At 41.0% G+C, this 26,795-nt stretch overlaps 1 protein-coding gene across 1 annotated transcript in view; it reads right to left on the reverse strand.

Moving 5' to 3' along the window:
* The window catches only part of LOC122808680 (alpha-2-macroglobulin-like), a 2,380,392-nt gene that overhangs the window by 1,528,327 nt on the left and 825,270 nt on the right, over positions 1-26,795 (reverse strand). The window contains exon 8 of the mRNA XM_044079659.1: positions 1,744-1,870. Within this exon, the coding sequence (XP_043935594.1) occupies positions 1,744-1,870 (127 nt within the window). The remainder of the gene's footprint in view (positions 1-1,743; positions 1,871-26,795) is intronic.

Genomic DNA, 26,795 nt, shown 5'->3' on the forward strand with positions numbered 1-26,795 from the left:
TAGGTACAGAGGTACTAGGCAGGGCTGCCTGCTTTCCCCATTTTATGTGCATCTACATAGAACCTCTTTCTCAGCAAATAAGGAGAATGAATCTGGAGGGAATTGGAGATGGAGAGGAAGTGTATGAAGTGGCCTTATATGCTGATGATATCCTGTTTTTTGTAAAGGGGGCTGGGAAGGCTATTGAAACTTTATTTACAATGTTAGATTAATATAGGGAAATGTTGGGATATAAAGTAAACAAGAAGAAAACAAAAAAGTTGGGGACAGGTGACCTTCCTTCCTTGGAAATCCCAGCCCATTTTCCAGTTCAATAGAGATCCAACGTATGAAACAATAATTAGCAAACTGCTAACATGGCTCACAATAAAGTTAGATCTATTATAAGTAGATGGAAGACAGTACCCCTGGAGATTGATCAGAAAGCACTGGCAATATCCTTGTTTGTTCTTCCTGTCTGTCTGCACTGTTGCAGTCTTTCCCTAATGAGATTCCTCCTTCCTTTAAAAAGAAAAATAGCACATTTCATATGAGAAGGTGCAAATTCAAGACTTAACTAGGACAAATTAGTTTTCACACGAGAGGTGGGAGGATTGGGGATGACTGACTTGCCTCAATACCTGACTGCTACCCATGTTTCCCTTATTATGAGACTGCTATCTCAAAAAGGTGATCCCGGATGGAAAGAGATGGCATCAACTTATTTTGAAACCTGACTAGAAGATCTGACAGTTAGACTAGTAGGCTAGGAACAGCGAAGAGCCATGAGCTTAACTATGCCCTTTAGGGAGCTCCAGAGTATGATTATGGCTCTCTTAATTTGAAGGATCTCCAATCATGGAAAAATTTTCTATTGAATATTGGGTCATCTAGGCAGGGGGAATCTAGAAGATGAGGCCTGTAAGAACTGGAGAAGGAAGAATACCCTTATTAAATACTGGAATAAGATAACAGTGAACCTGGACTGAAAAAAATGACACTAGGTCATGTGGAATTTCATTTGAGGAGGGGCTGAGACTTGAACATGAGGGACTATTGTGTGCTGCTCTTAAGTTAAATATCATACCCAGAGGCTCCCAGAGGCCCCCATGTAAGTGGAGCTCTGAGCGGATATTAGAATGGGTGGTTCACTTGGAAAGAGGCTGATAGGAAGGACATACAGAGAGAGAGATTAAGTCACTGTAAATAAATGAGGCTTGTAAAGGGAAAATAAGTGGGAGCTAGATTTACAAAGTCACATTTTCAAGACTTATTAGGAGAAGATATGCATTTTACTTAGGTATGCTACAAAAAAAAACAGAAGGTATAGGATACTCAGATGGAAGTACCTCCAGAAATGCATACTCCAGCACATGTAGCTCACATGTTCCCGGGAGCCTCAGGGAGGTGCTGGAGTTACAAGCAGGGGAGCAGCGCACATGGAAACAAATTTTTAGGAGTATGACAAAATTACAGGAATTTAAAAGAAATGCTCAGGAATTTTGGGGATTGTACTGCCATTAGCCCCCCCACCCACCACCACCACCACCACCATTGATTGAGCAAGTTTTTCTTCTGGCTGAGGTTTAAGATACTTTGATCTCACCCCCACAGGAAAAGATGTTCTATTTGATATTACTGATTGCAAAGTAAGCAATAACTAGAAAGTGGACCCTGTAAACAAAGGCAGAAACAATAAATAATAAATAATAAATAAACTAAGAAATCGCAATATCTATTAAGAAAATGTGACCAACAACTTACAGTGCCATTAAATTCCTTGCAGTAGTCATTTGTCATTTCATGACTGTTTACCTTCTGCCAAAAATATTGACTTTTTCGACATATTCTGAAAACAGCAGTTCCCAGAACAGGTTTCCCATACGTATATCTGAGTTGGGGAGAAAAAATATGTTGAAAAACAAATGCATTGGCAACAAGAACTTTATGTGTTTGCAGTATAAAAATCAAATTTGAGAAATGAGACCAAATATTAGATCAAAATGTTTTTGCTCCAGGTAGGTCATAATGACTTTTTTAAAATATAGCTGAAGTGTAAGACATCACTGATGACTTACTGAATACACAATGAGATCATGTGGCTTCTCAAAGTTACAAGTTATATGGTTCTTTCTTTTTTAACATGTCATTTCTGAATACTTTGTGTGTTTAACCTGATCTTCATCTGAGATTCTCAGCAAATCTTACTTATCAGTATTATAGTCTTCTGTATTTACTAACTGGGTAGTACAAATTTGCATTTGTATATGCTGTTAACAATGCATACATACTGGGTAAAGAATTGAGAGACAAAATCATGTAGTTTAAACATTGTTGCCAGAGAGCATCTGTGGGTCTCAGGCTGCATTGCCTGTAATGTATTCAGTAACACCAACCATTAAATCTACTCATCAGAAACTAGGATGTCTTTGTAGGTTCAATGGATTCCTTACAGATACTGCAAGAAAAACTCTAGCCACCACCTTTGTATTGCCAACTCACTTATATGCCACTCCTATCCTAACAAACTTAAATGGTACTCAAAGAAACTTGCCACCTGCTACAATAAAATAGCTAAGTCTGCCACCAATCTCCCTCATAGGACCCACCATTGCCATAGCTTAAAGCAATTAAACTGGCTTGAACTGCACAACTGTCTTACATATTCACAACTAACTACAATACACAAGCTCATTCATCATCCAGAAAGATACCCTGTACTACATAAAGTACAGTTTTGTACCTACCATAAATGTAGATGTTCGAGGATCCACATTGCTGCAGTCCTAACCATTGGGTAGTCCGCTGTCCAGTCGGCCCGAATACCAAAGTATATGGCTGACGTCGGTCAAGGCGCATTAGACTGATGTCAGGACGTCAGGGTACTAATGCGCATGACCGACGTCATATCCTCAGTCTTTTCTTGCCCCAGATGTCAGAAGACCCTAAAAAGACAAGGCCCAAACCAAAACACCAAAAACCCTGCATCAAACATATATACAATATATACAAATGTACAAGAATATATATATATATATATTAGCCCACACCACCACCCCTAAACACAGAGGGAAGGAGGGAGGAATTGGACTGCAGCAATGTGGATCCTCGAACATCTACATTTATGGTAGGTACAAAACTGTACTATGTTCTTCATTCCACATTGCTGCAGTCCTAACCATTGGGTAGAATCCCAAAGCAGAGGTAAGGGAGGCTGGCAAATCATAAGGAAGCAGGAGCTGTCAACATGCCTTGCAAAATAGCTGTGGCAAAACCAGCCCTAGATTTAGAGTAGAGAGGAAGGTGGTAATGCTTAGAGAAAGTATGCACTGAACTCCAAGTAGCTGCCTCCAAAATATCCTTAGTTGCCACCCCCCTTAGAAATGCTGTTGAAGTGGCAGTAGCCCTAGTGGAATGAGGCCTAATCCCAGCTGGAATCTCCTTGCCATGATGGGAGTAACAAAATGAAATGCAAAACCCAATCCACTTAGAAATAGTTTGCTTAGACACAGGCTTGCCCCGAGAACTCAAAGCAAAAGAAACAAACAATTGCTGAGACTGCCTGAAATCCTTAGTCCTGCTTAAATAATAACGCAACTGCCTATGTACATCTAAAGTGTGCAAAATTTTTTCCCCCTTAATTTGGGGATCTGCATAGAAAGTAGGCAAATGAATAGTTTGGTTTAAAGCCACACTAGAAACCACCTTAGGCATAAAGGAAGGATTAGTACGTAATGATACCCTATCCTTATGGAAAATCAAAAAGGGCTCTACTGCCATAAGGGCCTGCAACTCAGAAACCCTTCTTGCAGAAGTAATAGCCAACAAAAAAGCAGTCTTCCATGACAAGTATTTCAAGTCAGCAGTAGCCGCAGGCTCAAAAGGTTGTAGAGTAAGTTTTTCCAACACAAAATTGAGATCCCAAGCAGGAGTAGGAGCTCGGGGTCTTATATTCTTTGCCCCTCTAAGAAACTGCTTGAACAAAGGATGCGAAAACAATGGTGGGTCACAATCATAGTGAGCTGAAATTGCTGCAGCATGAATCTTAATGGAAGAGAAAGACAAACCTTTGTCCAGTAACTCAGTAAGATATTGAAGAGCCACACTCAAATTAGGCTCAGAAATCTCCAAATTCTTTGCTGCACTCCAAAATAAAAATCTCTTCCATTTTTCTGCGTACACTTTTCTTGTACTAGGTCTTCTAGCTTCCATAATCACATTTAAAACTTGTTGAGGAAGTTGAGACCTGTTGTGTTTCAACACAGAATATGCCTGGCTGTTAGATGAAAAGAGTGAAGCTTGACATTGAGCAGGTGACCGTCCTTCTGAGATAACAGATGTGGAATCAAAGGTAAAGGCCATGGGGGCTGCCTTACCAGACTCCTTAGTAGTGGGTACCAGTGTTGCCGAGGCCAATCTGGAGCTATTAAAATCATCCTTGGCTTGTCTTGTCTGACCTTTAGGAGCACCTTTGGAAGAAGAGGCAGAGGTGGAAAGGCATACACATGAAGATTTTTCCAACTGAAAGAAAGAGCATCCACTTTCCAAGCTGTATGATGAAACCCCTTTGTGCAAAACTTTGGCAGCTGGTGGTTTAGTGGAGAAGTGAACAGATCTATGTCTGGAGTTCCCCATGACACTGTCAATTTCTGAAATACATGAAGATCCAGTTTCCACTCGTGGGGATCCATGATTTGCCTGCTTAACACATCTGCTAAGGAGTTCTGTGCTCCCGGCAGAAACCTTGCTTGAAGAGTTAGTTGCAAGCTGAGCGCAGTCTCCCATAAAATCATTGCTTGCCTGCATAGAGGATAAGAATGTGTTCCCCCTTGTTTGTTGATGTACCACATGACAGTTGTGTTGTCTGTTAGAATCAACACCTGCCCAGGAAGAAGTAACTCCTTGAAAGCCATTAATGCAAACTGGACTGCTAACATCTCCTTCATGTTGATATGTAGATGCTGTAGTCTGGCAGGCCACTTGTCTTGTATCCACTTTCCATTTAGATGAGCTCCCCAAGCAATGTCCGAGGCATCTGTCGTCAAAATCTGACTCGCCTCTGGCCGGGTCACAGAGAGTCCCTTGTTTAGGTGACATTCCTGAGCCCACCACAAAAATTCTTTTGGAATGCAAGGTATTATTTGAATGACAGTGTCCAAATCCTGGCAGTGCTGTGTCCACACATTTTTGAGATACCATTGCAGCTTCCTCATATGCAGTTTGGCATTGGGAAGCACCAGAATACAAGATGCCATGAACCCTAAGGCTTGAAGGACTGTCCTTGCAGTCAGCCCGGACTGAAGAGATAGTTGATGGAAGTAACTGGAAAGATTCTTTTGTTTGTCCGGGGTTAAAAAGGCCATCTGGGCTGCTGTATTCAGTCTCACACCCAGAAAGCACATGTCTTGAGAGGGTACTAGACTGGACTTTATTTCGTTCACAGAATACCCTAGGCATCTTAGCACTGCTATGACATATTCCAGATGCTGTAGAAGGTCTTCCTTTTCTTGAGCCAGAATCAGGCAGTCGTCCAAGTAAGGATAGATTTGAATTCCTTTTAGCCTGAAGTAAGCTATCACTGGAGCCAGAACCTTTGTGAATACTCTGGGCAGTAGATAAGCCAAAGGGCAATGCAGAGAACTGATAATGAGAATTTCCAGCTCGAAAACGCAGATACTTCCTGCAACTTAGTCTTATAGGCACATGAAGGTAAGCTTCCTTGAGATCTAAAGTTACCATCCAATGATCCTTGCCCAGCAGAGGTAAAAGCTGTTGTAACGTCAACATCTTGAACTTGGGAATGTCCAGATAAGTGTTGAGGATAGATAAATCCAAAATTGGTCTCCACGTGTTCCCCTTCTTTGGTACTAGGAACAGGCGAGAATAAAATCCTAGGCCCCTTTCTGGTACAGGGACTGGCTGAATGGCCCCTATTTGGAGTAACAGAGAAATTTGCTTGTGAGCCTCTTTCCTTTGTGGAGGGGAACGTCTGGCATGCCTTTGAAAGGGGCAATGTATGGAAATAAAACCTGTAACCGTGGTGAATGATATCCAACACCCATCTGTCTTGAGTGATTAAATCCCAATTTTCTTTGAAAAGAGACAGTCTTCCTCCCAAAGGAGCTGCCAGACGAGAATCTACTGGCAGCTGAAAAGGCAGGTCATTGGGTCTGTTTACGAAAGGACTGACCCCTGCCCTCACCAGAAGTCTGAGCAGGTGAACCCCTGTTCTAGGCCTAAAAGAACCTTGAGCTCTGCCCCTACCACGTCTAGACCTACCCCTAGACTGGGAATCATAAGCAGGATATGTCCATCCCTTAGTAGGCCAATTTCTACTAAACTTCGTTGGCTGCACCTGCAAAAATCTTTAACAGTTTGCATAGACTTAGCTTTGTCCTCCATTTTCTTTAAAACTGCTTCCACAGGCGAACCAAATAACACATCAGACTGTAAAGGAGCATCCAAAATCCTAGTCTTAACATGCTCTGCTAAATTCTGATCCCTCAACCAGGCATGCCTGCGAAGAACAGAACTAGTGGCAGCCACCCTCGAGGAGGCCTGCACAGCATCAAAACCACATTGCAAAGAATGCTTACCCACTTGTTCAGACACATGAACTAAATCCAGCAACTCTTTACACTCTATACCTTCCGCCAAAGCATCCACCTTAGATTTCAATTGTGAAAGGAGATAATTTTGATATTTTAGCATGTGAAACTGACAATTCAACGCTCTCATGGCTAAAGTGGAAGAAGTATACACTTTCTTTCCCCACCTATCCAAAGCCCTTGCCTCTTTATCAGTGGGAACAGGATTTTTAACAGAGGCCTTAACACCTTTAGGCCCCTGAGAAACAGTTTCCGGGTCTGCCCTAGGACTCTTAAACAGATACTTATGAGCTTCAGGCACCCTATAGTACCTATCAGGTTTAACAGGGGCAGGAGGCAAAGAATCAGGGTTCAGGGAAGCCTCTGCAAAAACATCTTCCACCACATTCAACACAGGAGGTATAGCTAAGGGCCTATGCTGGGGTAAAAATAAGAATTCCCTAAGCCTTTTCCTGGAATCAGAGTAATCTTGGCCTTCCCATTTAAAGTGCTCCCTCATGGAATGCAGAGTCTCTGAAAATGAGAAATCCTCAGGAGGAGAAGCTGTAGGAGTGGAATCATCCACATCAGAATCAGAATAAGGAGGATACTCCTGCAAGTCTTCCGCAGAAGACTCAGAAGCCTCTGAACCCTGTTCAAAACTCTCAAACTCAGGTTCCACCCTAGGCCTCTTATCAGGAGGGGGCATAGAGCCTCTAATCATAGTAATTAAATCTTCTGCCATTTTAAGCATATGTTTCTTAGGCACAGAACCTGAAGTGCTAGGAGAAGCCCCCACTGAAGCTAAACTTGGCCTACCTCTCAAAGAAGTTTTGGAAACAGAAGGAGAGGCTCTAACTACCTTGGGAAGAGAGGGAAGAACAGTTACCTGAGAAGCCCCTCAGCCTGGCCTACCTCCTGAGAGGGCACATCCTGTAACAGTAAAGTCTCTGCCTGAGACTCCAAAGAAACTCCTGGCAAAACCTCTGGCTCCACTGAGCCTTCTAAAGAACCGACGTCCGGGACTGCCGGTTCATCAACCCTAGGCTTTGCTGTTTTGTCCTTGCGCTTTTGGAAGCGCCGGAGCATCCGACGGCATTTTATAATTACAACGCTTCCCAAACACTAACCTGGCACAGTCTAACCTTCTCTTAATAGTGCGTTTGTTAAATCTAGCACAAGAGCGGCAACCAACAACGTCGTGCTCAGGCCCTAAACAAGGTATACACAAAGTATGGTAATCCCTATGAGGTATCTGCTTCCCACAAGAAATACAGTTATTCACTTTTTCTGACATCCGGTTAAATACTGAGGCAAGAAAAAACCAAAATGTTCCCCAACGGGGTACTTAGCCAACTTTGATTCGGTCTGAAACTCCGACTTCAGAAATTTTTCAGAACGCCAACCTGCACTCGCAAAACTGCTTCTGCATCGGACCATGCGGCAAAAAAGACTGAGGATATGACGTCGGTCATGCGCATTAGTACCCTGACGTCCTGACATCAGTCTAATGCGCCTTGACCGACGTCAGCCATATACTTTGGTATTCGGGCCGACTGGACAGCGGACTACCCAATGGTTAGGACTGCAGCAATGTGGAATGAAGAACATCTTATTATTGACCTACTGTCCCGAAAGGGGCCTCCACACTAGTAACAAATTCTTATTACTTACAAATAAATCAAAAAATGTTGCAGAAGCCTCACTCTACTCTCGATATGTTGCTAAACTGTGAAATAGTATCCCCACACAAATAAAACTGATAAACTGAACAGTTTTAAACCATTGCATACCCAACATCTTAACCAATTCTGGTCCTGCACATACTCATCTCAAGGTTGAGAATTTGTGTTCACTGTACAGCACTCTTCAAATACTCTCCTTAAACAGAATGCACTCAACTTCTCATTGAAATGACCAAACAATTTTTATACATAACTGCTGCCTGTACAATCCACTAAATTGCATGTGGGCTTTCTCTTTCCTAATTTCTCTCTATAAAATTTTAGAATATATAAATGTAACTACTGTTTGTTTATAAATGTAAACAGAAATGTAACTAGTCTGTGTTTAACTGGAACTTAGTATAATGCAATGTAAGCAAATGGAGCTTTGCTCACTGGGCCTTTGCTGAGAATGTGTATTACGCACTCAAGACTTTCCCGATAATCAAAGACAGACAAATAAAGAAATACATACATGCATAAATAAATAAATAAATCAGCATCTGTGTTCAGCCAGAGGGTAAGAAAGGAAACCACACAGTCTCATGGCAGCTACAGCAGCAATTATTCAAAAAGTCGCAAGGGTAAGGTTTACTGAAAACTGCAAGTCACACCATATACCTGAAATGACAGAGAACTGCATGCATGTGGGTTAAAAAGACTATCATGGAAGCAGTAAAGATAGTGACCTTCAAATCACAAGAGGTACCATAAGTGAATTGGTATTCTCCAAATTGTAGGTGTGGAAGTAGTGTGAGAGTAAGTGTGTGTGTGTGCATTCTGCGATACACCAGTGCCATAACTAAGGGAAGTTCTAATGCTTTGCACCTACTAGGATAGGCTGCAGTGTCACTGCAACCCTAAAAGGATAAAGTAAGTCACTGAAAAATCAATAGATGGATGGATGGATGGATAGAAAGGACATGTGATGCAGTAAATAGAAACTTCTAATATACTAAAAAAGATAATCAAACTTACAATCAAAGGGTATTTTAGGTTCATAGGTTGGTACTAGGCTATCAGCCCTAGGGCCTATACAAGCCTAGCCATAACAATTCCCTGGCTATTTCTTCCCACATTATTTACTTTCCTGGACCCCTGTCTAGCAGGGCGACTGACGTGATCCCTGGGGTGAATTTCCTTTCTCCCATCCAATCGTCAAGGTTCCTCTTGAAGAGGTCCAAAGAGGCACTCTGCTTGACATGTATGGGCAATCTATTCCAGAGTCTGGGGAGTCTCTGGGTCAGGAACCTATCCCTCCAGCATGTTTTGTTTATTGTGATGACAAGGTTTAGAGCCCTGGAGCGTGTAGCTCTGAGGGATTGGGATTTCTTTAAGTGTAGCATGTCCAACAGCTCTGGGTTTGACATGGCCTTGTATGTTAAGTAGAGATCGCCTCTGAGTAGACGATATGCGACAGAGTATAGCTGGAGTTTTTTCTTAAACATTATTACTAAATCACATTTTAAATAGTGACATAGGTACACATGGATCAACAGAAAAAAAGCATGCCATAAGAACATTTGCCATTGTTATTTTCACAAAGTATACATATGTTTTATTTTTAACAATTATAATTCATCCCAGCATTGCATAAAATTGCTGCCTTCCCTTCGTCACTCCTCCTGAATATTATTCTGCATGTATTGTTCTCACAAATTTGATTTATTTCTATTTAGTTTGCTCCTTCACTTTTCTAAAGAACCCATCTCCGAGTCTTTTATCTCCTTAATAATATTCAGTACTTTAGCTGCAGTTGGTTTCTATTTTCCAGTAATTGTTTTTCTGGCAGCCAATAGCATTAAACTAAGTAAGGGCTTATTATGTCTAGTTAATTCAGATCCTATGTCTAGGCTCAAAAAAAGAAGTTATGTTCTTACCATAACGTTCCATTTGAGTTGGCCATCTCGCTATTCATTCTTAGTGATGGGTTCAGAGCCAATCCTCAGCTCTGACTCAGCCGTTTTCACAAGCTTAAGGTCTCCAGCTAGCTTGAGGCTAATTCCCTAACCCATGTTGCACTAGTGCTCCAACTTGGATCTTGTTTGCCTCTAAGAAAAAAAGTAGTCTACAAATAAAAGACTGCATACATATATCTATCTGTGAAATAAGCAATTGAAAAGGGTCAAGTCAAAAAAGTGTCCAAACTGAATAAAGCATAGATCCCCTAGAAGTCACAGGATGGGGGTTGGAGGGAGGGACGTAAGAATGAATAGTGAGATGGACAACTCACATGGAACGTTATGGTAAGAACATAACTTCTTTATGTGAAGTCCTATCTCACATTCATTCTTACTGATGGGACAGCATCCCTAGCACCATTATTCCTGGGTAGCTCATGGGAGTATATTCTTCAACACAGTGGACCCAAAGGATGCCCTGCCCCTGGAGGCCATATCTACTTTGTAATGAGTAATAAAATTATGTGGAGTTGCCCATGTTGCTGCTGCACAAATGGTATATATAGGCACTCTGGCATGAAAGGCTGAAGAAGTGGCAATTGCTCTAGTTGAATGAGCATTTATTTTACCTGGCAGTTCTTTAATCAGCGAATTATAAGTAAAGGAAATACAGTCTGAGAGCCATCTGGACTGAGTGGTTTTTGCTACCGGTGTACCTTTTTTGGCATATAAGAAAGACACAAAAAGTTGATCCGATTTCCTAAACTCCTTTGTTCTATGTAAATAGAAATGTAACTCTTTGTGCACATCAAGTCGGTGTAGCATATATTCTGCCTTATTGGCATATTTGGGAAAAATACTGGTAACTCAATGGTCTGATTTAAGTTTGATTCTGAACACACCTTTGGTAGGTGTGGAGATGGATTAGTACATAGTGAAACCCTATCATTATGAAACACGAGATACGGGAGTTTGATTGACAATGCTTGCAGTTCTGATACCCTTCTGGCTGAGGTGATGGCCACTAAGAAGATGGTTTTCCAAGTTAAAAATTTCAGATGACATGAAGACGCTGGCTCAAAAGGTGGAAGACTTATTTTTGATAATACAAAACTGAGATTCCATGGTGGTAGTGGAGATTTTATTTGTGATCTTAAGAGATAAGTGCCCTTTAAAAAAGCTTTGCACAGTCTATGTGACATAATGTTTTGTCCATTTTCACCTAGATAAAAATTTGAAATTGCTGCTAATTCCACTCTGATAGTATCAGCCGCTACACCTTCTATGGAAAGCTTTGTTAGGAATTCTAGGATAGAAGAAAGTGATGCGAAAAAGGGGTTAATCTTATTCTGTAGGGCCCAAAATGAGAATCTTTTCCATTTGCTAAGATACAATTTTCCCTTTGAGATTTTATGGGAAGATATCAAAATCTGTTGAGTGGGCGATGAAAGATTTTGTAACCTGGCTATGTTTAGAAATGGAGCAGCCAAGCTGTCAACTGGAGGGATTTGACAGAGGGATGAAGAACTCCTAAAGAATGTATCAGAAGATCCGGTACTGGGTCCAGAATCCAAGGTTCCTCTTGAAGATAAGGTTCTAGGAAGGGGAACTAAATTTGATGAGGCCAGTAAGGGGCTATCAGAATTAAGGTCCTTCTCAACAATTTGGCTTTCTGAATGACTTTGGGCATTAATGGAAAGGGAGGAAAGGTGTACAGGACAGCCGGGAGCCAATCGTGTATGAGTGCATCCCTCGGGGACTTTCTCTGAGGGGGAATCAGGGTGAAATAGTCACTGCATTTTGTGTTTGTGGACGTGGCAAAAAGGTCGCAGCAAGGCTGGCCCCATCTGCAGAAAATGCTCTCCACTATTTCTTGTTTGAGGGACCACTCGTGTGGCATCAGTTTATGTCTGCTGAGTTTGTCCACAATACGCTGAATTTCCCCGGGATGTGCATTGCTATTATAAAGCGTTGGAAAAACGTTGCCCATTGCCATACTCTCAGGAGCTCTCAACATAGGGGATAAGATCCGATTCCTCCTTGTTTGTTTATGTACAATACCACTGACATATTGTCTGTCTGAATTGCAATTGTTCCTACAGGTAGAGAGTCTTGGAATAAAAAAACACAATAAATGCTCGCACACTCCAAATAACTGCAACAACAAAAAGGATCCAAACATGGAATAAAGCTGAATGTTAAATGAGACCACCAAATGATAAAAAATCCAGTCTATTTATTCTAGTGCCTCAGTGTCACCACCTTCTTGGAATACAAATACATGCTCTTAAAACTGCACTTTTATACAAATTTCAACACATATTATATCCAATTAAACAATTAAAGCCACTTTGTTCTTAAAGTAGACACTTCCAGTTTAGTTCATTGTTCAGACCCTTAGGAACCAAAGTTTTATATTTTAAAATGTATATAGATTCCTTATACAATAATTTTTGTTTCAATGTACTTTTATCTTCCCAAACACAATTAATTTGCTCCAGAATAGTACCCTGTAATAAAGTAACTTCACTGTTATGTTCCTTTTTAAAATGTAAAGAAACTATTTTGTCCTCCCACTGATGTTTTAGGTCCCTCGAGTGTTCCATGAAGCTAATATGGAACATTCTTTTCATCTTGGAATGCCTGCAACACTAGAAGCACCGCTCTCATCTCCAGAACATTGATGTGCAAGTGAATCTCATGTTTATTACATGTGCCTTGGGCAGTTTTTCCCAGATAATGCCCCCCCCCAATCTGGGAAGCGTCCGTGGTCACTGTGCTAGGGGCACTGGAGGAATAAAGGGTTTCCCTATCATTACTTCATCTGAATGAAGCCACCAAAATAGAGCCTTTTTGCAAGCTGCCATCAGGGTTATTTTGTGGGACATTGGGAGAGTTTGCATCGACCATTGGGCAAAAAGGAAGCCACTGTATGATCCTCATATGCATGCAGGCCATAGGAACTACTGTGATGGAAGTTGCCATTGTGCCTAGAACCTTCAGAACCTCACTAGCTTGAGCTTTTGTTTTGTGCAGGAGATTCAGCACCTGTTTTTGAAGGACCTGAATCCTTTCTTCTGGAAGTTTTACCACCATTGTGTTTGTGTTTAGCTCTGCTCCTATAAAAATGGTATGTTGAGCTGGCAATAAGGCAGATTTTTCATAACTGACAGTAATTCCCAACTCTGCAAATAGCTGTAATGTTGTGTTCCTTGCTTGAATTAGTAGCTACTTGGTGATGGCAGTTAGGAGCCAGTCGTCTAAGTATGGAAACACCTGGAATCCTAGCTGTCTCAGGTGAGCCATGACTACTGCCATACATTTGGTGAACACTCTGGGGGCTGTAGTGAGGCCAAAGCGCAGAGCTCGAAATTGATAGTGACTGGCTCCTAGCCTAAAGCGGAGGTGCCTCCTGGATGGCCTGTCCATTTTTATGTGGTAGTACACATCCTGAAGGTCTATAGAGCACATCCAATGGTCTTTCCCTAGAAAGGGAAGTATTGACTGCAATGTGACCATCCAGAACTTTGTCTTCTTCACTGACTTGTCTGCTGAGATCCAGTATTGGTCTCCAGTCCCCTGTTTTCTTTGGAACTAAAAAGAACCTTGAGTACGTTCTGGATCCTACTTGGTCTGTGGGGACTGATTGGATGGCTTTTTTTTTTTTAGCAACTTTTGAATTTCTATGGTTGCTTGATCCCTTTGATTGGGTGGAACATCCGGAATCCTTTTGTTTGAGAGAGGTGAGATTGAAAAGGGTATTGAGTAACCTCTGGATATGATTTTTTGCACCCACGAGTTTTTTCTAATTTTTAGCCAGGCGACTGGCTGCAAAAATATGTGTCCCCTCACTGCCTCCACAGTGGGACAGATGGGCCTCCTCTCAGGACCGCTGAAAAGGTTTTCTGGAAAAAGATTCCCAGTTACCCTGGTTCTGCAGACCCCCTCTGTCGCATGGGTGGCATCCTCTGTTATTTCCTCCTCCTCTGCCCCTGAAGGAGGATTCACCATGTGTGTCAGGAAAAACTCTCTGGAATTTCCGGATCCACATCCTTCCTCCCTCTTGACCTTTGGGATAGGGTCTGGAAGGGGTGGAAAAACATACTCCTACAGCAGAGAGAGTATTTTCCCCTTGTTCACACCTGGTTAATGTTTCTTTTACTTTTGATCTGAAATGGGACAAGCCATCAAAGGGGGTGTTTATGAAGGATGACTTGAAGGATTCCATGAAATTACACAGGCACATCCAGAAATGTCTCCTAAGGATGATTCCTGAAGCTGCTGACCTACTCGCTCCATCGGCTGCATAAGAGATAAGCCTCATGGATGAGTTAACTAGGGAGTTAAGGGTGGAGAGAGCTGGGATTATACTTTCTCTGATATCCCCTCAGCTACTGAACCCTGGAGAGAATCTCCTAGCTCTTTAATGAGATCTCTCTGCAATCTAATAAAATGGGTTAAGTAGTTCAAGGACCTGAGTGTGAAGGCCGCTGATGAAAACATGCATTTTCCATATCTGTCCATCATCCTCGAATCCTTATTCGGTGGAGGAACAGATGAGGATGTTTCTGATAATTCCTTTTTAGTTGCTGCCACCACCACCATAGCATCCATTGGAACACCTTTTGTTAGAAAACTTTTTCTTGTGGACTGGTTATGAACTTATTCGACCTCCTAGAGAAGGGCTCCACTGTGTCTGGAGACTCCCACGCCTTTCGACAATGTAACGCCAAGAACTCATCAAAAGACAGAGACACCCAAGAGGTGGAAGGTCGAGACCCAAAAGCTTTCAGGTACACAGACTCCTCTTCAGTAGGGTTAATGGACTTCTAGCCACCTCTCTGCTTTAAGATCTCTAGGATATCTGCAAAGGAGACATCCTCAGAGGGCGACCACGGGGACCCTTCTGATTCATCGAGGTCCGTATCTAATGTAAGTGACTCCTGTGAGGAGTCTAAATGCTTCCTCTTGCATGTTTTCTTTTGAGGAGCCTCTTCAGAAGGGTATTCTGGAGAGGTCTCAGAAGACAAGGGACCACCCACTGGAGCTTCCTGAAGCTCTGGTTCTCTACGCCCTTTTGGAGTCGGTTCTGCTGAGATGGACACCGGTGCTTTAAGGGATGAAATGGGTGCAGCAGATGGTGGGGCTATCTCTGATGACAGAGCTCTCCTCATAGCCTCAAAGGCTCCATTCCCCTGAGCTGAGGAGCCCTCCAGTTCCAAGGAAGCTATGGACACCCCCGGTGCCAGAGGAGCACGCTGCAAAGCCGAGGTAGGGGCCAAGCTCACATGAGCTGAGACTCCAAGAGGAAGAGTCAAATCTGACAAAATTTTATTTATTTATTTTTTATTTTTTATTTTACATTTGTTAACCGGGGGTGTCTGACTGAGCCGAAAAGGCCCTTTTTCAGCAGAGGCTCGGGGAGAAAAGCTCCACAAAGAAAAATTACAGACACATTTAGTTATTTAGACATAATCAGTATACACACAAATTACAAGAGACATGTTTTTACAGTGGTATGCGGCACAAACAGTTACAGTGGAGAGAACAATCAAAAAAGATATTCATTTTAAAAATAAAGGTAAGTAATAAATTTGTGGTGTACAGCTGAACTTTGGAATGTAGGTAGACTACATACATAGTACACAGGTACAGTACATACATTGTAGATTAGCCAGTGTTTGTGAGTAAGATTGAAAAACTATTATCAATTGCTCTAGATTTAGTATGCATATGTTATCCGCTTTCACTAGCCTGGCTCCACTCACCCCCTTGGACCAGACCAGCGAGTGTCAGCCCCTAGACTAAACAGACGGCACAGAAGTAGTCAGAGTAGTTAGAGCCGAAGAACCTGGGGTAGGTCTCAGCTCCAACAAACCCGTCACCATTGGCTCCACACATTCCAGCTCTGAAACCACTGGTCAGGTCAGAGGAGGAATCGAAGAAGAGGGGAAAGACCCAGTTGCTTCTGTAGCCCTAAGGGTCAGTGCCAATAACAATTTTCTTTAGCAGTCTCTGCCCAACACGATCCACATCCAAATCAGAAAGACTTCTTGAGGACCTAGTCAAGGGGGCTGGAGATGCTGATACCAGAAGAACAGGTAATCTCAAGGTTGGAGAAACTGACTCCAGTGCAGGGGACTGGCTCCTTACTTGTAAAACCATTGGTTCTGAAGACAGTGCAGCTGAGGTTGAAATTTTTGCAGAGTGAACTTCTTTAGAAGCAGTCAGAGACAATCTCTATGGCTTTTTAGATGGCTCCGACTCTGATGAAGTAAAATATCTTTTTGAGGATTTTTGAGAAGTAGGTGACTTACGTTTTTGTACTTCTTGACCTTGTTCAAGGGCTTCAGTGAATGAGGACTTTAGGAGGCCTCTTACAATCAGTTTATTTTTCCTCTCCTGCAGGAGTCTTGAGTTAAAAGAATGACTTATAGCACAAGAGTCCTGCAAATGAATTGCTCCCAAGCAATATACACATTCCATGTGACCATCAGTTAGTGAATTTTTTTTGTCCACACTTAGGACACTTCTTAGAATACAGAAGGTTTTGAGTCTTTTGACTGTTTAGACATTTTTAAGGAAGTTTGTCTCAATTTAGCAAAGAAAGAATTGGCTTGAACGTCTCTAATTTAAACAAGGTTATAGTACAACAAATATCTATAAATGTAATTACTAGAATCGAAGGAAACACACACACACACACACACACACACACACACACACACACACACACACAATAATCCCTTCAAATGCAACGAGAAAGGAGTCCTCTAAGTTAATGGACTACTGAAAGTATAATAAGGTTAACTGCTAATATCTAACTGATAAATGGAGACACTAACTACCTATATAAACTCGACTACAAAGTCAAGCACTGCACACTATAATAAGTGAACTATCAAAGATACTCTCTTTAGAGGCAAAAAACACACAAACTCCTAGCAAAGAACTACTATTAGAAATATTAACTCTGAAGAAAAGGGATAGGGTAAGAACAGGCCCAACAACCGAAGACCTAAGTTATAACTAAAAGATTATATTTTTACAAAACGAACAGCAAACAGCACACTATAATGAGGATAAAGACCTCCAAACTATTTTTAAGGAAAACTATGAAATTTTAATTGTAAAATATTTAAAAAAGTCTGTACTTAGCCTGAGCTAGCATAGAAAACTCTTGATCTGTTTCTGCAGTAAACGAGATCTGAGTTGGAGAAATATTGCATCATGAGATAGGGAATTAGCCTCGAGCTAGCTGGAGACCTCGAGCTTGTGAAAACGGCTGAGTCAGCTCCGGACCCATCAGTAAGAATGAATGCGAGATAAGACAACTTCACGTGGATAATTTTCTCAGTCACAACCATTTGTGCACCCAACATTTCTGACTAAGTACTGTGCAGTGAATTTTTAAGATTTGCCAACTCATTACATTTACCTCTCTCTTTCCCATCACACCTCCAGCATTTGCTATCTACCTGAAAAACTGAAGTCTACATGGAGTATAAAAATACCTATGCAAATACTTCCAAGCAGGAATCTTAAACCTTCTGGACTAGGGAGCATTTTCCCAAACTTATTAACTCCCCCTGATTGATTCTTATAGTTATTTATTTTATTTTATATCTGATTACTAGGTTGGTCTGCTGGGCAATCAGGTGCCCATTTTCAGCAGAGACCCGAGGAGAAAAGCTCCACATACATGACAATAATAAAAACACAAAATTTAGTTATGATGCAATACTTTATTATGCCCTACTAATTATCCCTTTCTTAACAGCAGTATATGTTCTAGACTCAAATAAGATGTCTACAGTATTTGGTCTTTCACTTAGCACTCCCTTATCTGTTTCTCTTTCTCTTTCCAATACTCAATTATCAGTCCCTATTAGGAAAACAGTCTCTAATTTGCAGTCCAAACTTGTGCTTAGCCACACCTCACTCTATTAGCTTTCCCTCTCTAGTTATTTGTTCCCAGTCCCGTGGTTTCTTTGCTTATTTTCTCCAGTAAATTCCATCTCCCTCTTGCCTATTTTTGTTACCCATACTTCCAGCCATCCCTATTGGTAAGAATCTCCTTTCTCAATTCCAATATTGGCTTATTTTTTTTGAATATTTTCTGCTTCATTATGAATATAATATTCTGTGCAGCTGATGCTATTTTTAAGGACTTACATCAGAAAGCCTACTCTTTCCATATTTCTCAAACTTCTCCTATTTCATCAGCATCTCTATACTTTAATATTTACACTTCTGCTCGTAATATGTATAAGAGCCTTAACTACTACATAGCTCTAAAGTATCTCTTCAAATCAGGTAATCCTAAATGACCTTGTTCTATAGAGAGAATCCTCTTATCCTACTTAACTATTGTCCTCTTTAATTCCTTCCAAATTAATCCATTCAGCTCTTTATAATTATCATCCCCAACTTCTTTGGTTGATAAAAGTATGCCTGACCTCTGTATAAAAGTAAAGGGACAAAAACATTTTCAGTGCATGCATTTTATTACCTATATCCATAATAACAAACTTCTAGGTTCTCAGTTTTCATATTAACCTTTGTTTAGACTCTTCCAACATATCACCAATTGCCATAATATACATCTAAATACTTTATTGTTTTTTCATAGATATAGGTATTGCTGAACCAAATCATGTGTAGGTACAGAGTTAACTGCCATAAAAAGAAGTTATGTACTCATAATAACATTCCATCTGTGTTGTCATTTTCATTTATCCTCGACAAATGGGAGTCCGGTTTAGAGGAACGGAACTGACTCGACTGTTACTACAGCTCATGCTGGCCAAAAACTCTCGAGCTTTACCCTTACCCAGAATGCTCTTCTCCCAATTACCTCAGATCGAGTTTGCAGTAAAAACAGACAAAATATATAGTAATCCAACAGCCTTCACAGAGTCCATATCTGAAATCATATACAAGTAACACCAGTGGCAAAACGTCATTATGCGTTCCATCAAAAGCTTCGAAGGGCAGAGGGGAGAAGGGAGGGAAGTCAAGGATAAATGAAAATGGACAACACAGATGGAACATTATGGTGAGTACATAACTTCTTTAGCTGATGTTGTCAACTTTCATTTTATCCTCAAAAAAATGGAACAGATCCTCAGCTACATAGGACCTTGTGAGGAATCAAGGAAGGATATTCCTGAGCACCATAAAACCAAAAGATGGTCTTCCCCTGGAGACCATATCCAATTTGTAATGAGTAATATAGGTGTGAGGGGTAGCCCAAGTTGGTGCTGCACAAATATCATCCATGGAAGCTCTGCATTGGAAAATTGCTAAAGTAGCAACAGCTCATGTAGAATATGCCCTTAAGGGTCTAGGTAAACTGATTTTGATTTTCTTATTATTATAGTTAACTGAAATAAACTCTTTGAGCAAGCTAGCTATCATACTTTGCTCACTGGTTGGCCAAGTCTTGTAGATAGAAAGGACACAAATAATTGATTGGGTTTTCTTATATTCTTGGTTCAGACAGAAGTGTAATTGTCTGTGAACATCTAGTAAATGTAAGCAGTATTCACCTTTGTTAGTAAAATTAGGAAAAAATACTGGTGAGTGAATAGTCTGGTTAATATTTGACTCTGACACAATCTAAGGTAAAAAGGAGGGCATGGTTCTTAGTGAAACTCTATTTTTGTGGAAAATCAGATAAGGAAGTCTACATGATAAGGCCTATATTTCCAAAATACTTCTGGCAGAAGTTATTTGCCACTAAGAAAATAGTGTTCCAGGACACAACTTTAGATCACATTTAGCTGATGGTTCAAAATGAGGCAGAACAATGGTCTGTAGCACTAAATTCAAATCCCAAGAAGGAGTAGGATCTTTGAATGGTGTTTTTAACAAGAGTATTCTTTTTAAGAAGGCTTTACAAAGTTTATGACAAGCCAAGGAGGATTCTCCAAAACCATTATGGAAATTAGTAATAGCTGCTAATTGAATTTTGATGGTAGATTGAGAAGCTCCTGTTTCAAAAAGTGAAGCTAAAATTTTTGCCATCTTATCAATGAGTGCTGAAAAAGGATCAACATTCTTGTCACAATCCTAAAAGGTGAATCTTGTCCATTAACTTGCATAAAGTTTCTATGTAGCTGGTTTATGTGAGGCCAAAAGAATATGGCACACTAGGGAAGAAACTGAAAGCAGCGTTGACTATTAATGGAACTGGAGTAACCAAACTGTCAGCTTGAGAGTCACAATGTTTGGATGAAGTAGACCCTCTGGATGGGACAGAAGATCTGGAACCAGGTCCAGAATCCAAGGTTGTTGAATCAGATAGGGATAAAGGAAGGGGAACCATATCTGTTGCGGCGAATAAGGTGCAATGAGGATTACTTTGCTCTTCAGCCTGATTGCTTTCTGTAGGAAGTTTGGAATTAGGGGAAATGGGGGAAAGGCATACAGCAGTCTGGACGGCCAAGTATGTAGAAGAGCATCTCTCGGAGACTCCTCTGGAGGGGGAGGGGGTCAGGGCAAAATATATGCTGCATTTGTTGTTTATGGAAACAGGCAAATAGACTACAGGAAGGTTAGCCCCACCAACAAAAAATCATTTCCGTCAACATTAGATTGTGAGACTACTAGTGAGGCAGAAGAATACACTTGCTTAGTTTGTCTGCTATCACACTGGAACTCCCCAGAATGTGCATTGCTATCAGAAATGAGTTGGAAGAGATCATCCAATGCTACCCTCTGACCGCTTCTCAACATAGGGGATAGGATTTGGTTCCTCCCTGTTTGTTGATGTACCAAACCACTGACATATTGTCTGTTTGAATTGCAATTGTTCCCAAAGTAAGGACAGTCTGAAAGGCTTGCAACACTAAGACCACTGCCCATAACTCCAGGACATTGATATGCAAGTTGGCCTCTGCAGAGGACCAAGTGCCTTGGACAGTCTTTCCGAAATAATGCCCTCCACTCCATCTAGGAGGTATCCATGGTCACTATGGCTTTGGGTTGTGGTGGGACAAAAGGATGGCTTAAAAGGATGTCTTTGGAGTGTATCCACCAGGTTAAATCTTTTCTGCAAAGAGTGGTGATCAAGATCAAGTCCTACATGGGACTGGTGTAGTATTGACCATTGAGATGCCTAATTGCTATTGAAGTATTCTCATCTGATATCTTGCTAAGTAAACTAGGGTTATTGTTGCTGCCATGGAGCCTAGTGCTTTTAAGACTAAGCAAGTGGTAACTTTCCTGTTGCTGATGATCTTCTGGACCTGAATTTTTATTTTTTGTAATTTCACAGGGGGATGAGATGCTCTGGAACACTGGGTATTTAGGAGCACCCCTATGAATTCTAAGTTCTAAGTTGGAGTCAATTTTGATTTTTCATAGTTTACAGTTACACCCAGAAGGAAGAGGCATGGAGTAAATGATCCCCTGACTTGTAACAATTGGTGCCTGGTCAGGGCGGTAATGAGCCAATCATCTAGATACAGAAACAACTGGAATCTCTGCAGTCTTAAGTGAGCTGCTACTACTGCCATACATTTGGTGAACACCCTGGGGACTGTGATGAGGTCAAAAGGCAGAGCTCTGAAGTGGCAGTGATTGGCTCCCAGATGTAATCAGAGAAACCTTCTCGATCATTTGTCCATTTTTTATATGGTAATATGCATCCTGAAGATCTACTGAGCACATCCAGTCATCCTTTTCCAAAAATGGAAGTATGGACTATACTGTGACCATATGGAATTTGGATTGACAAACTGACTTGTTCAATACACTTGGATCCAAAACTGGTCACCAGTCCCCTGTCCTTTTTGTCACTAAAAAGAATCTTGAGTAGGTTCCAGACTCTATCTGGTCTGGTGGGACTTCTTAAATGACTCTTCTATTTCTAGCAGTTCTGGGATTTCTAGAAGTGCTCGTTCCCTCTGACTGGTTGGAACACTGGGGATTGTTTTGCATACGGGGAAGGAGGGAAAAAGGTAACTGAATACCCTCATGAAATTATTCTTTGCATCCAAGTATTGAAAGTTATTTGTAGCCAGGTGTTTTGGTGCAAGGATAAGCATCCCCTGACTGCCTCCAGAGGAAGACATCGGGCATCCATTCAGGAGTGCCTCTAGGGTTTTCCTGGGAAAGAATCCCTGAAACCCTGGTTTTGTAGGCCACATCTGCCATGTGGACAGCATCTTCCATTAAAGTTTCCCCCACTGCCCCTGGGGGAACTACCTCCACGTGTGTCCTAAAAAGGCCCTTGGGACTTTCAGAACCATATCTTTCCACTGCCTTTCTGGTTCATTGAGAAGGATCATGGAGTGGAAAAATGTATGCCCATGGCAGAAAGGGTCTTTACATCTTTCTCACACCTGGATAATGTTTCTTTAATTTTTTGGGCCAAAAAGGATGATCCATCAAAGGGTGCATTGACAAATGAAGACTTAAATGGCTCCACAAAATCACATAGGTGCATCCAGGCATGTCTCCTAATAGCAATGCCTGAGCCCGCCACTCCGGTGGTCACATTGGCTGCATGAGCAATGAGCTTCATGGACGAGTTAGACACAGACTCCAGGGTAGCCAACTTCGAAGAACCTTATCTTGGACTTCCTCAGAAATAGATCCTGCCAGGGTATCTGATAATTCCTTGACCAGATCCCTTTGAAATCTGGTGAAGTGTGCCAAAAAATTCAAAGACTTTAAGGCAAAGGCCAATGATGCATAGACCCACTTCCCAAATCTATCCATCGCCCTAGCCTCTCTATTGTGTAGATTTATAGAAGAACTCTCTTCGGCCAGTTCCTTCTTTGTGGCTGCTGTGACTTCTCTGGCATCCAAAGCTAACACTTTAGCCCAGAACTGTTTGTCTTCAGAAGCGAACAAAATTTTATCAGGTTTCCTGGGGACAGGTTCAATAGTATCAAAGATCTTGCACACCTACTGAGAAATCAACTGAATGATCTTATCAGCAGGTGGAGTCACCCAACAGGTAGATGGTCGGGTGCTGAAAGCCTGCAGGTACACCAACTCCTTGGAAGAAGTATTTTGGGACTTCCCCTGATCTCTCTGCTTCAGTATTTCCAGCATCATCAGGGATTGGCCTTGGGGACCCTCTCCTTCATCGAAATTGATGTCTTCTGTGATCGATTCTTCTGGGGAATCCAAGTGTTTCCACTTACATTTTCTCTTCTTAGGGACCTCTGCAGTCGGGTGATCTGGGGAGGTATCAGAGGAGGAAACAACTGTCATCTAGGATTCCTGAGATTTCAGCATCTGCTGACCCAATGGGACTGTGGGTTGAATATCTGGCTGTGAGGAAGAAAGGGCTACTTGCTCCAAGGTGGAACGTGTCAACTGTCTGATTATGGCAGTCAGAGCTCTCTCCATTGTCTTGAATGCTGACCCCCTGCAAAGAGGGAAGGGAGACAGGAACTGAGAAATACTGCCTCGGAACCATGACCACTCCCTGCTCCAAAGTTTATCCAGCAGGATAAACTTCAATACATGAGCCAGAAAACTCAGAATTCTAACAATTAAAGGTGCAATCATATATACTTTTTTACCAAACTTGTCAAAAGTCTTCCCATTCTTGTTAAAAGGAGAGGGATTGGAATTAATCAAACATTTAACAGTAACTGGATTTACTAAATCAAGAGCTGCTGGGTCATGTCTGGGATTTGTATATAGAAACTTAAAAGATTGAGTAATTTTATATAATCTAAATGATTTTTAAGGGTAGCAGGCTGACAGTCAGGGAAATTGCAGGCTGTGACAAAACATCCTTCACAACAGATATAACTGGAGGGATAGATGAAAAATCTGGAAATTTTAGTTTTAACAAATCTTAACATTTTCTGTGAGAATGAGAAACCTGTTTTCCACTGAAAACATTGATTCATCCTGGAAATAGTCTCAGAGAAAGAGAATCCTTCTCAGAGAGAATCAGATACCACACTCTCCTAAGAATCTGAATCAGAAACCTAAGCAGAAATAACTTCATCTGTCCCTTCACATTCCACTACAGGTACAGACTTTTGAATTTCTCCAGGGAAACATGAATCCCTTTTTCCCTTACCAAAAATAGCTTTAAAAGAAGGATCAAGTGCCTGCATTAGACCCTCAGCTACACCTAATAAATTAGTATTGTCCGGTGTAAATGAGACAGGATAAGAGAAATGTTTTACCATGTGTTTCTGACAGGACTCTCTAAGAAACAGACCTAGAATTGCCAGGAACAATTTCTTCATGGAATAGTGGCTCTCCCTATTCTGTTAATGAGTCACCCACAGCCGAAGAGGACATGTCTAACCCCGAGTCCTTAGTGGCTTTAAGGACCACATCAGGGCATCCATTGAAAAAGATGAGTGGTCTGAAGAACCAGCTTTGGCCAGAGTCACCCACCTGTGGTTGAGGCAAACTGCCAGCCTGCTGTGATCAAAAATGCTACTTAACAAGCTTTTTAGTCTGTGGTTGAAAGAAGGAAAAACTGAGGAACCAGTATGTTGTTTCATGGTCAAACTGAAAATGGTGCCTAATTTCCATAAGCTTAGATGGAATAGTCAGTAAAACAAGTAGCAAAAAAGGTACTTTTTACCAGAAAATAAAACACAGTGAAAAGGACTTTAAACACTTACTTCAGCCCCAAAAAATAAATTAACAAGAGTTTTCTCCACAGAAAAAGTAGTTTTAAACAATGTTTTATCAAAAATGAAAAAAGTGCACTCCCTTTTAAAAGTACATAAAAGTCATGAGACAGTGAACAATAATCCAAGAACCAGATGTAGAACAATTAGACGTACTGGTAAACCAACACAAAATTGGATACAGTAAAAAAGGGCACAGCACGAACATCCATATAAAACAAGGTATATTACATCAAGCTTTCAAGTTAAAACTCTTTTTCAAGAATGAATTACTACATCAAGCTTTCGAGTTAAAACTCTTTTTCAAGAATGAATCATTCTTGAAAAAGTTTTAACTCGAAAGCTTGATGTAATATAAACCTTGTTTTATATGGATGGTTGTGCTGTGCCCTTTTTTACTGGATCTATTTTTTTTACAGTGAACAAAAATACTATTTTCTAGCTTAAAACTAATGCTTTGACTGAAAAAGTAAAATTTCTGTAACAATTTTTTTTATTTATTTTATTTATTTATTTTTTTAACAAAAACAAAAAAGTAAAGTAGATTTTTTTCCCTGAAGGGAACTTATCTGTCCATCAATGGAACAGCATTAACCAACCTTTGATCCTCAAAAGCCTACAGAAGTGCACTCTTCTTAGCAACAAGATAGCTCTGATGGGCTTGGTGCCCAAACATGAATTTTACTAAGCTTAGCTCTAGATAACTTAACAGTTTGTGTGCGTGGAAGGAACACTGAAGCTTTGGAAGCTGGCCAGCTGTCATACTCTATGCAGGATATAACTCATATAGCTTAGGCTACTGTAGCTATGATCATAATGACAATGATCACCAGATGTTTAAATTGCTCACTACTGCAGCAGCCTTTCGGCTATATGGGTTGTGTATTGCTCAGGACACTACAATAGGTCAGCTTCCAAAAGCTTTGGCTCCCTCCCATACTTCCACTCCAACTTCTGATTGGTCTGCCAAGAGGAGGGAAAAATCAGCAGTCAGTGTGGAAAATCAAGACTTTCTTGTCTAATACTTGTCTAATAGTTAAGAAGTAGTGTATTCATCCTGAAGTAAAGAAACAATAAATAAACAAAAAACTATTTCCTAACTTAAAGAGAAGGATCCAGGGTGGGTGCAGCTACTGCAGCAGTAAGGAATGTGAACACTTATTATAGGTAAGTGTAACTTACACAACTGTTCTATGCTTATGATTACCCACTGCTGCAGTAGCATTTGGACTATATGGCTTGATTACCAAAGCCTTTCCAACCTGGGAGGAGGAAGGATATGTATCCAGGAGCCCCTGGAGAATGGTCCTAACAAAACCAGTCCTGGATGAAGACAAATAATCTTGCTGTAAATCCCTTGTAAATATGTACAAAGGACCACATAACTGCTTCTACAATGTTTCTAGAGTCCACCACTTTCCAATATGCCATCAAAGATGACAAGGCCAACAACGACAGTGCCTTGATACTGGCAGGAACAGGTTAAGCATGGCAAGTATAACAAAACGCTAGAGAAACATCTGGAAATACTCTGTTTTGACATGGTTTATCCTAGTTTAGTCCCAGCATAAGAAATAAACAGCTAATCAGCTTTTCTAGAGGACTTGGATATGTCAAGATGGTACATGAGATGCCTATGCATGACCAGACTAGGCAGAATCCTTTCTTCCTGGTTCTGGGGTCAGGATAGATCACTGTGCGATTGATGGCTTTATTCCAGTAAATTCTGAAACAACCCTGGGCTTGAATGAGAGATTTGTTATTAATAATATCCTATGCCCCTAATCAAAACCGGATAAAGTTTAGAAAGGATTGGGAAGAGAGATCGTATAAGCAAATCACAAAGAAGCAATGGGAGGATATATGTATGTCTCCCAAATATGCAACAAAATCTAGAAGATTTAGGATTGTTACTTATACCCCGAGTAGATTCCAAAGAATTTTTCCTCAGGTAGACAGCAAATGCTGGAGGTGAAGTAG

This window comes from Protopterus annectens, chromosome 8.part0 (assembly GCF_019279795.1).
Source record: "Protopterus annectens isolate FY-2018-M chromosome 8.part0, PAN1.0, whole genome shotgun sequence".
Classification (NCBI taxonomy): Eukaryota; Metazoa; Chordata; order Ceratodontiformes; family Protopteridae; genus Protopterus; species Protopterus annectens.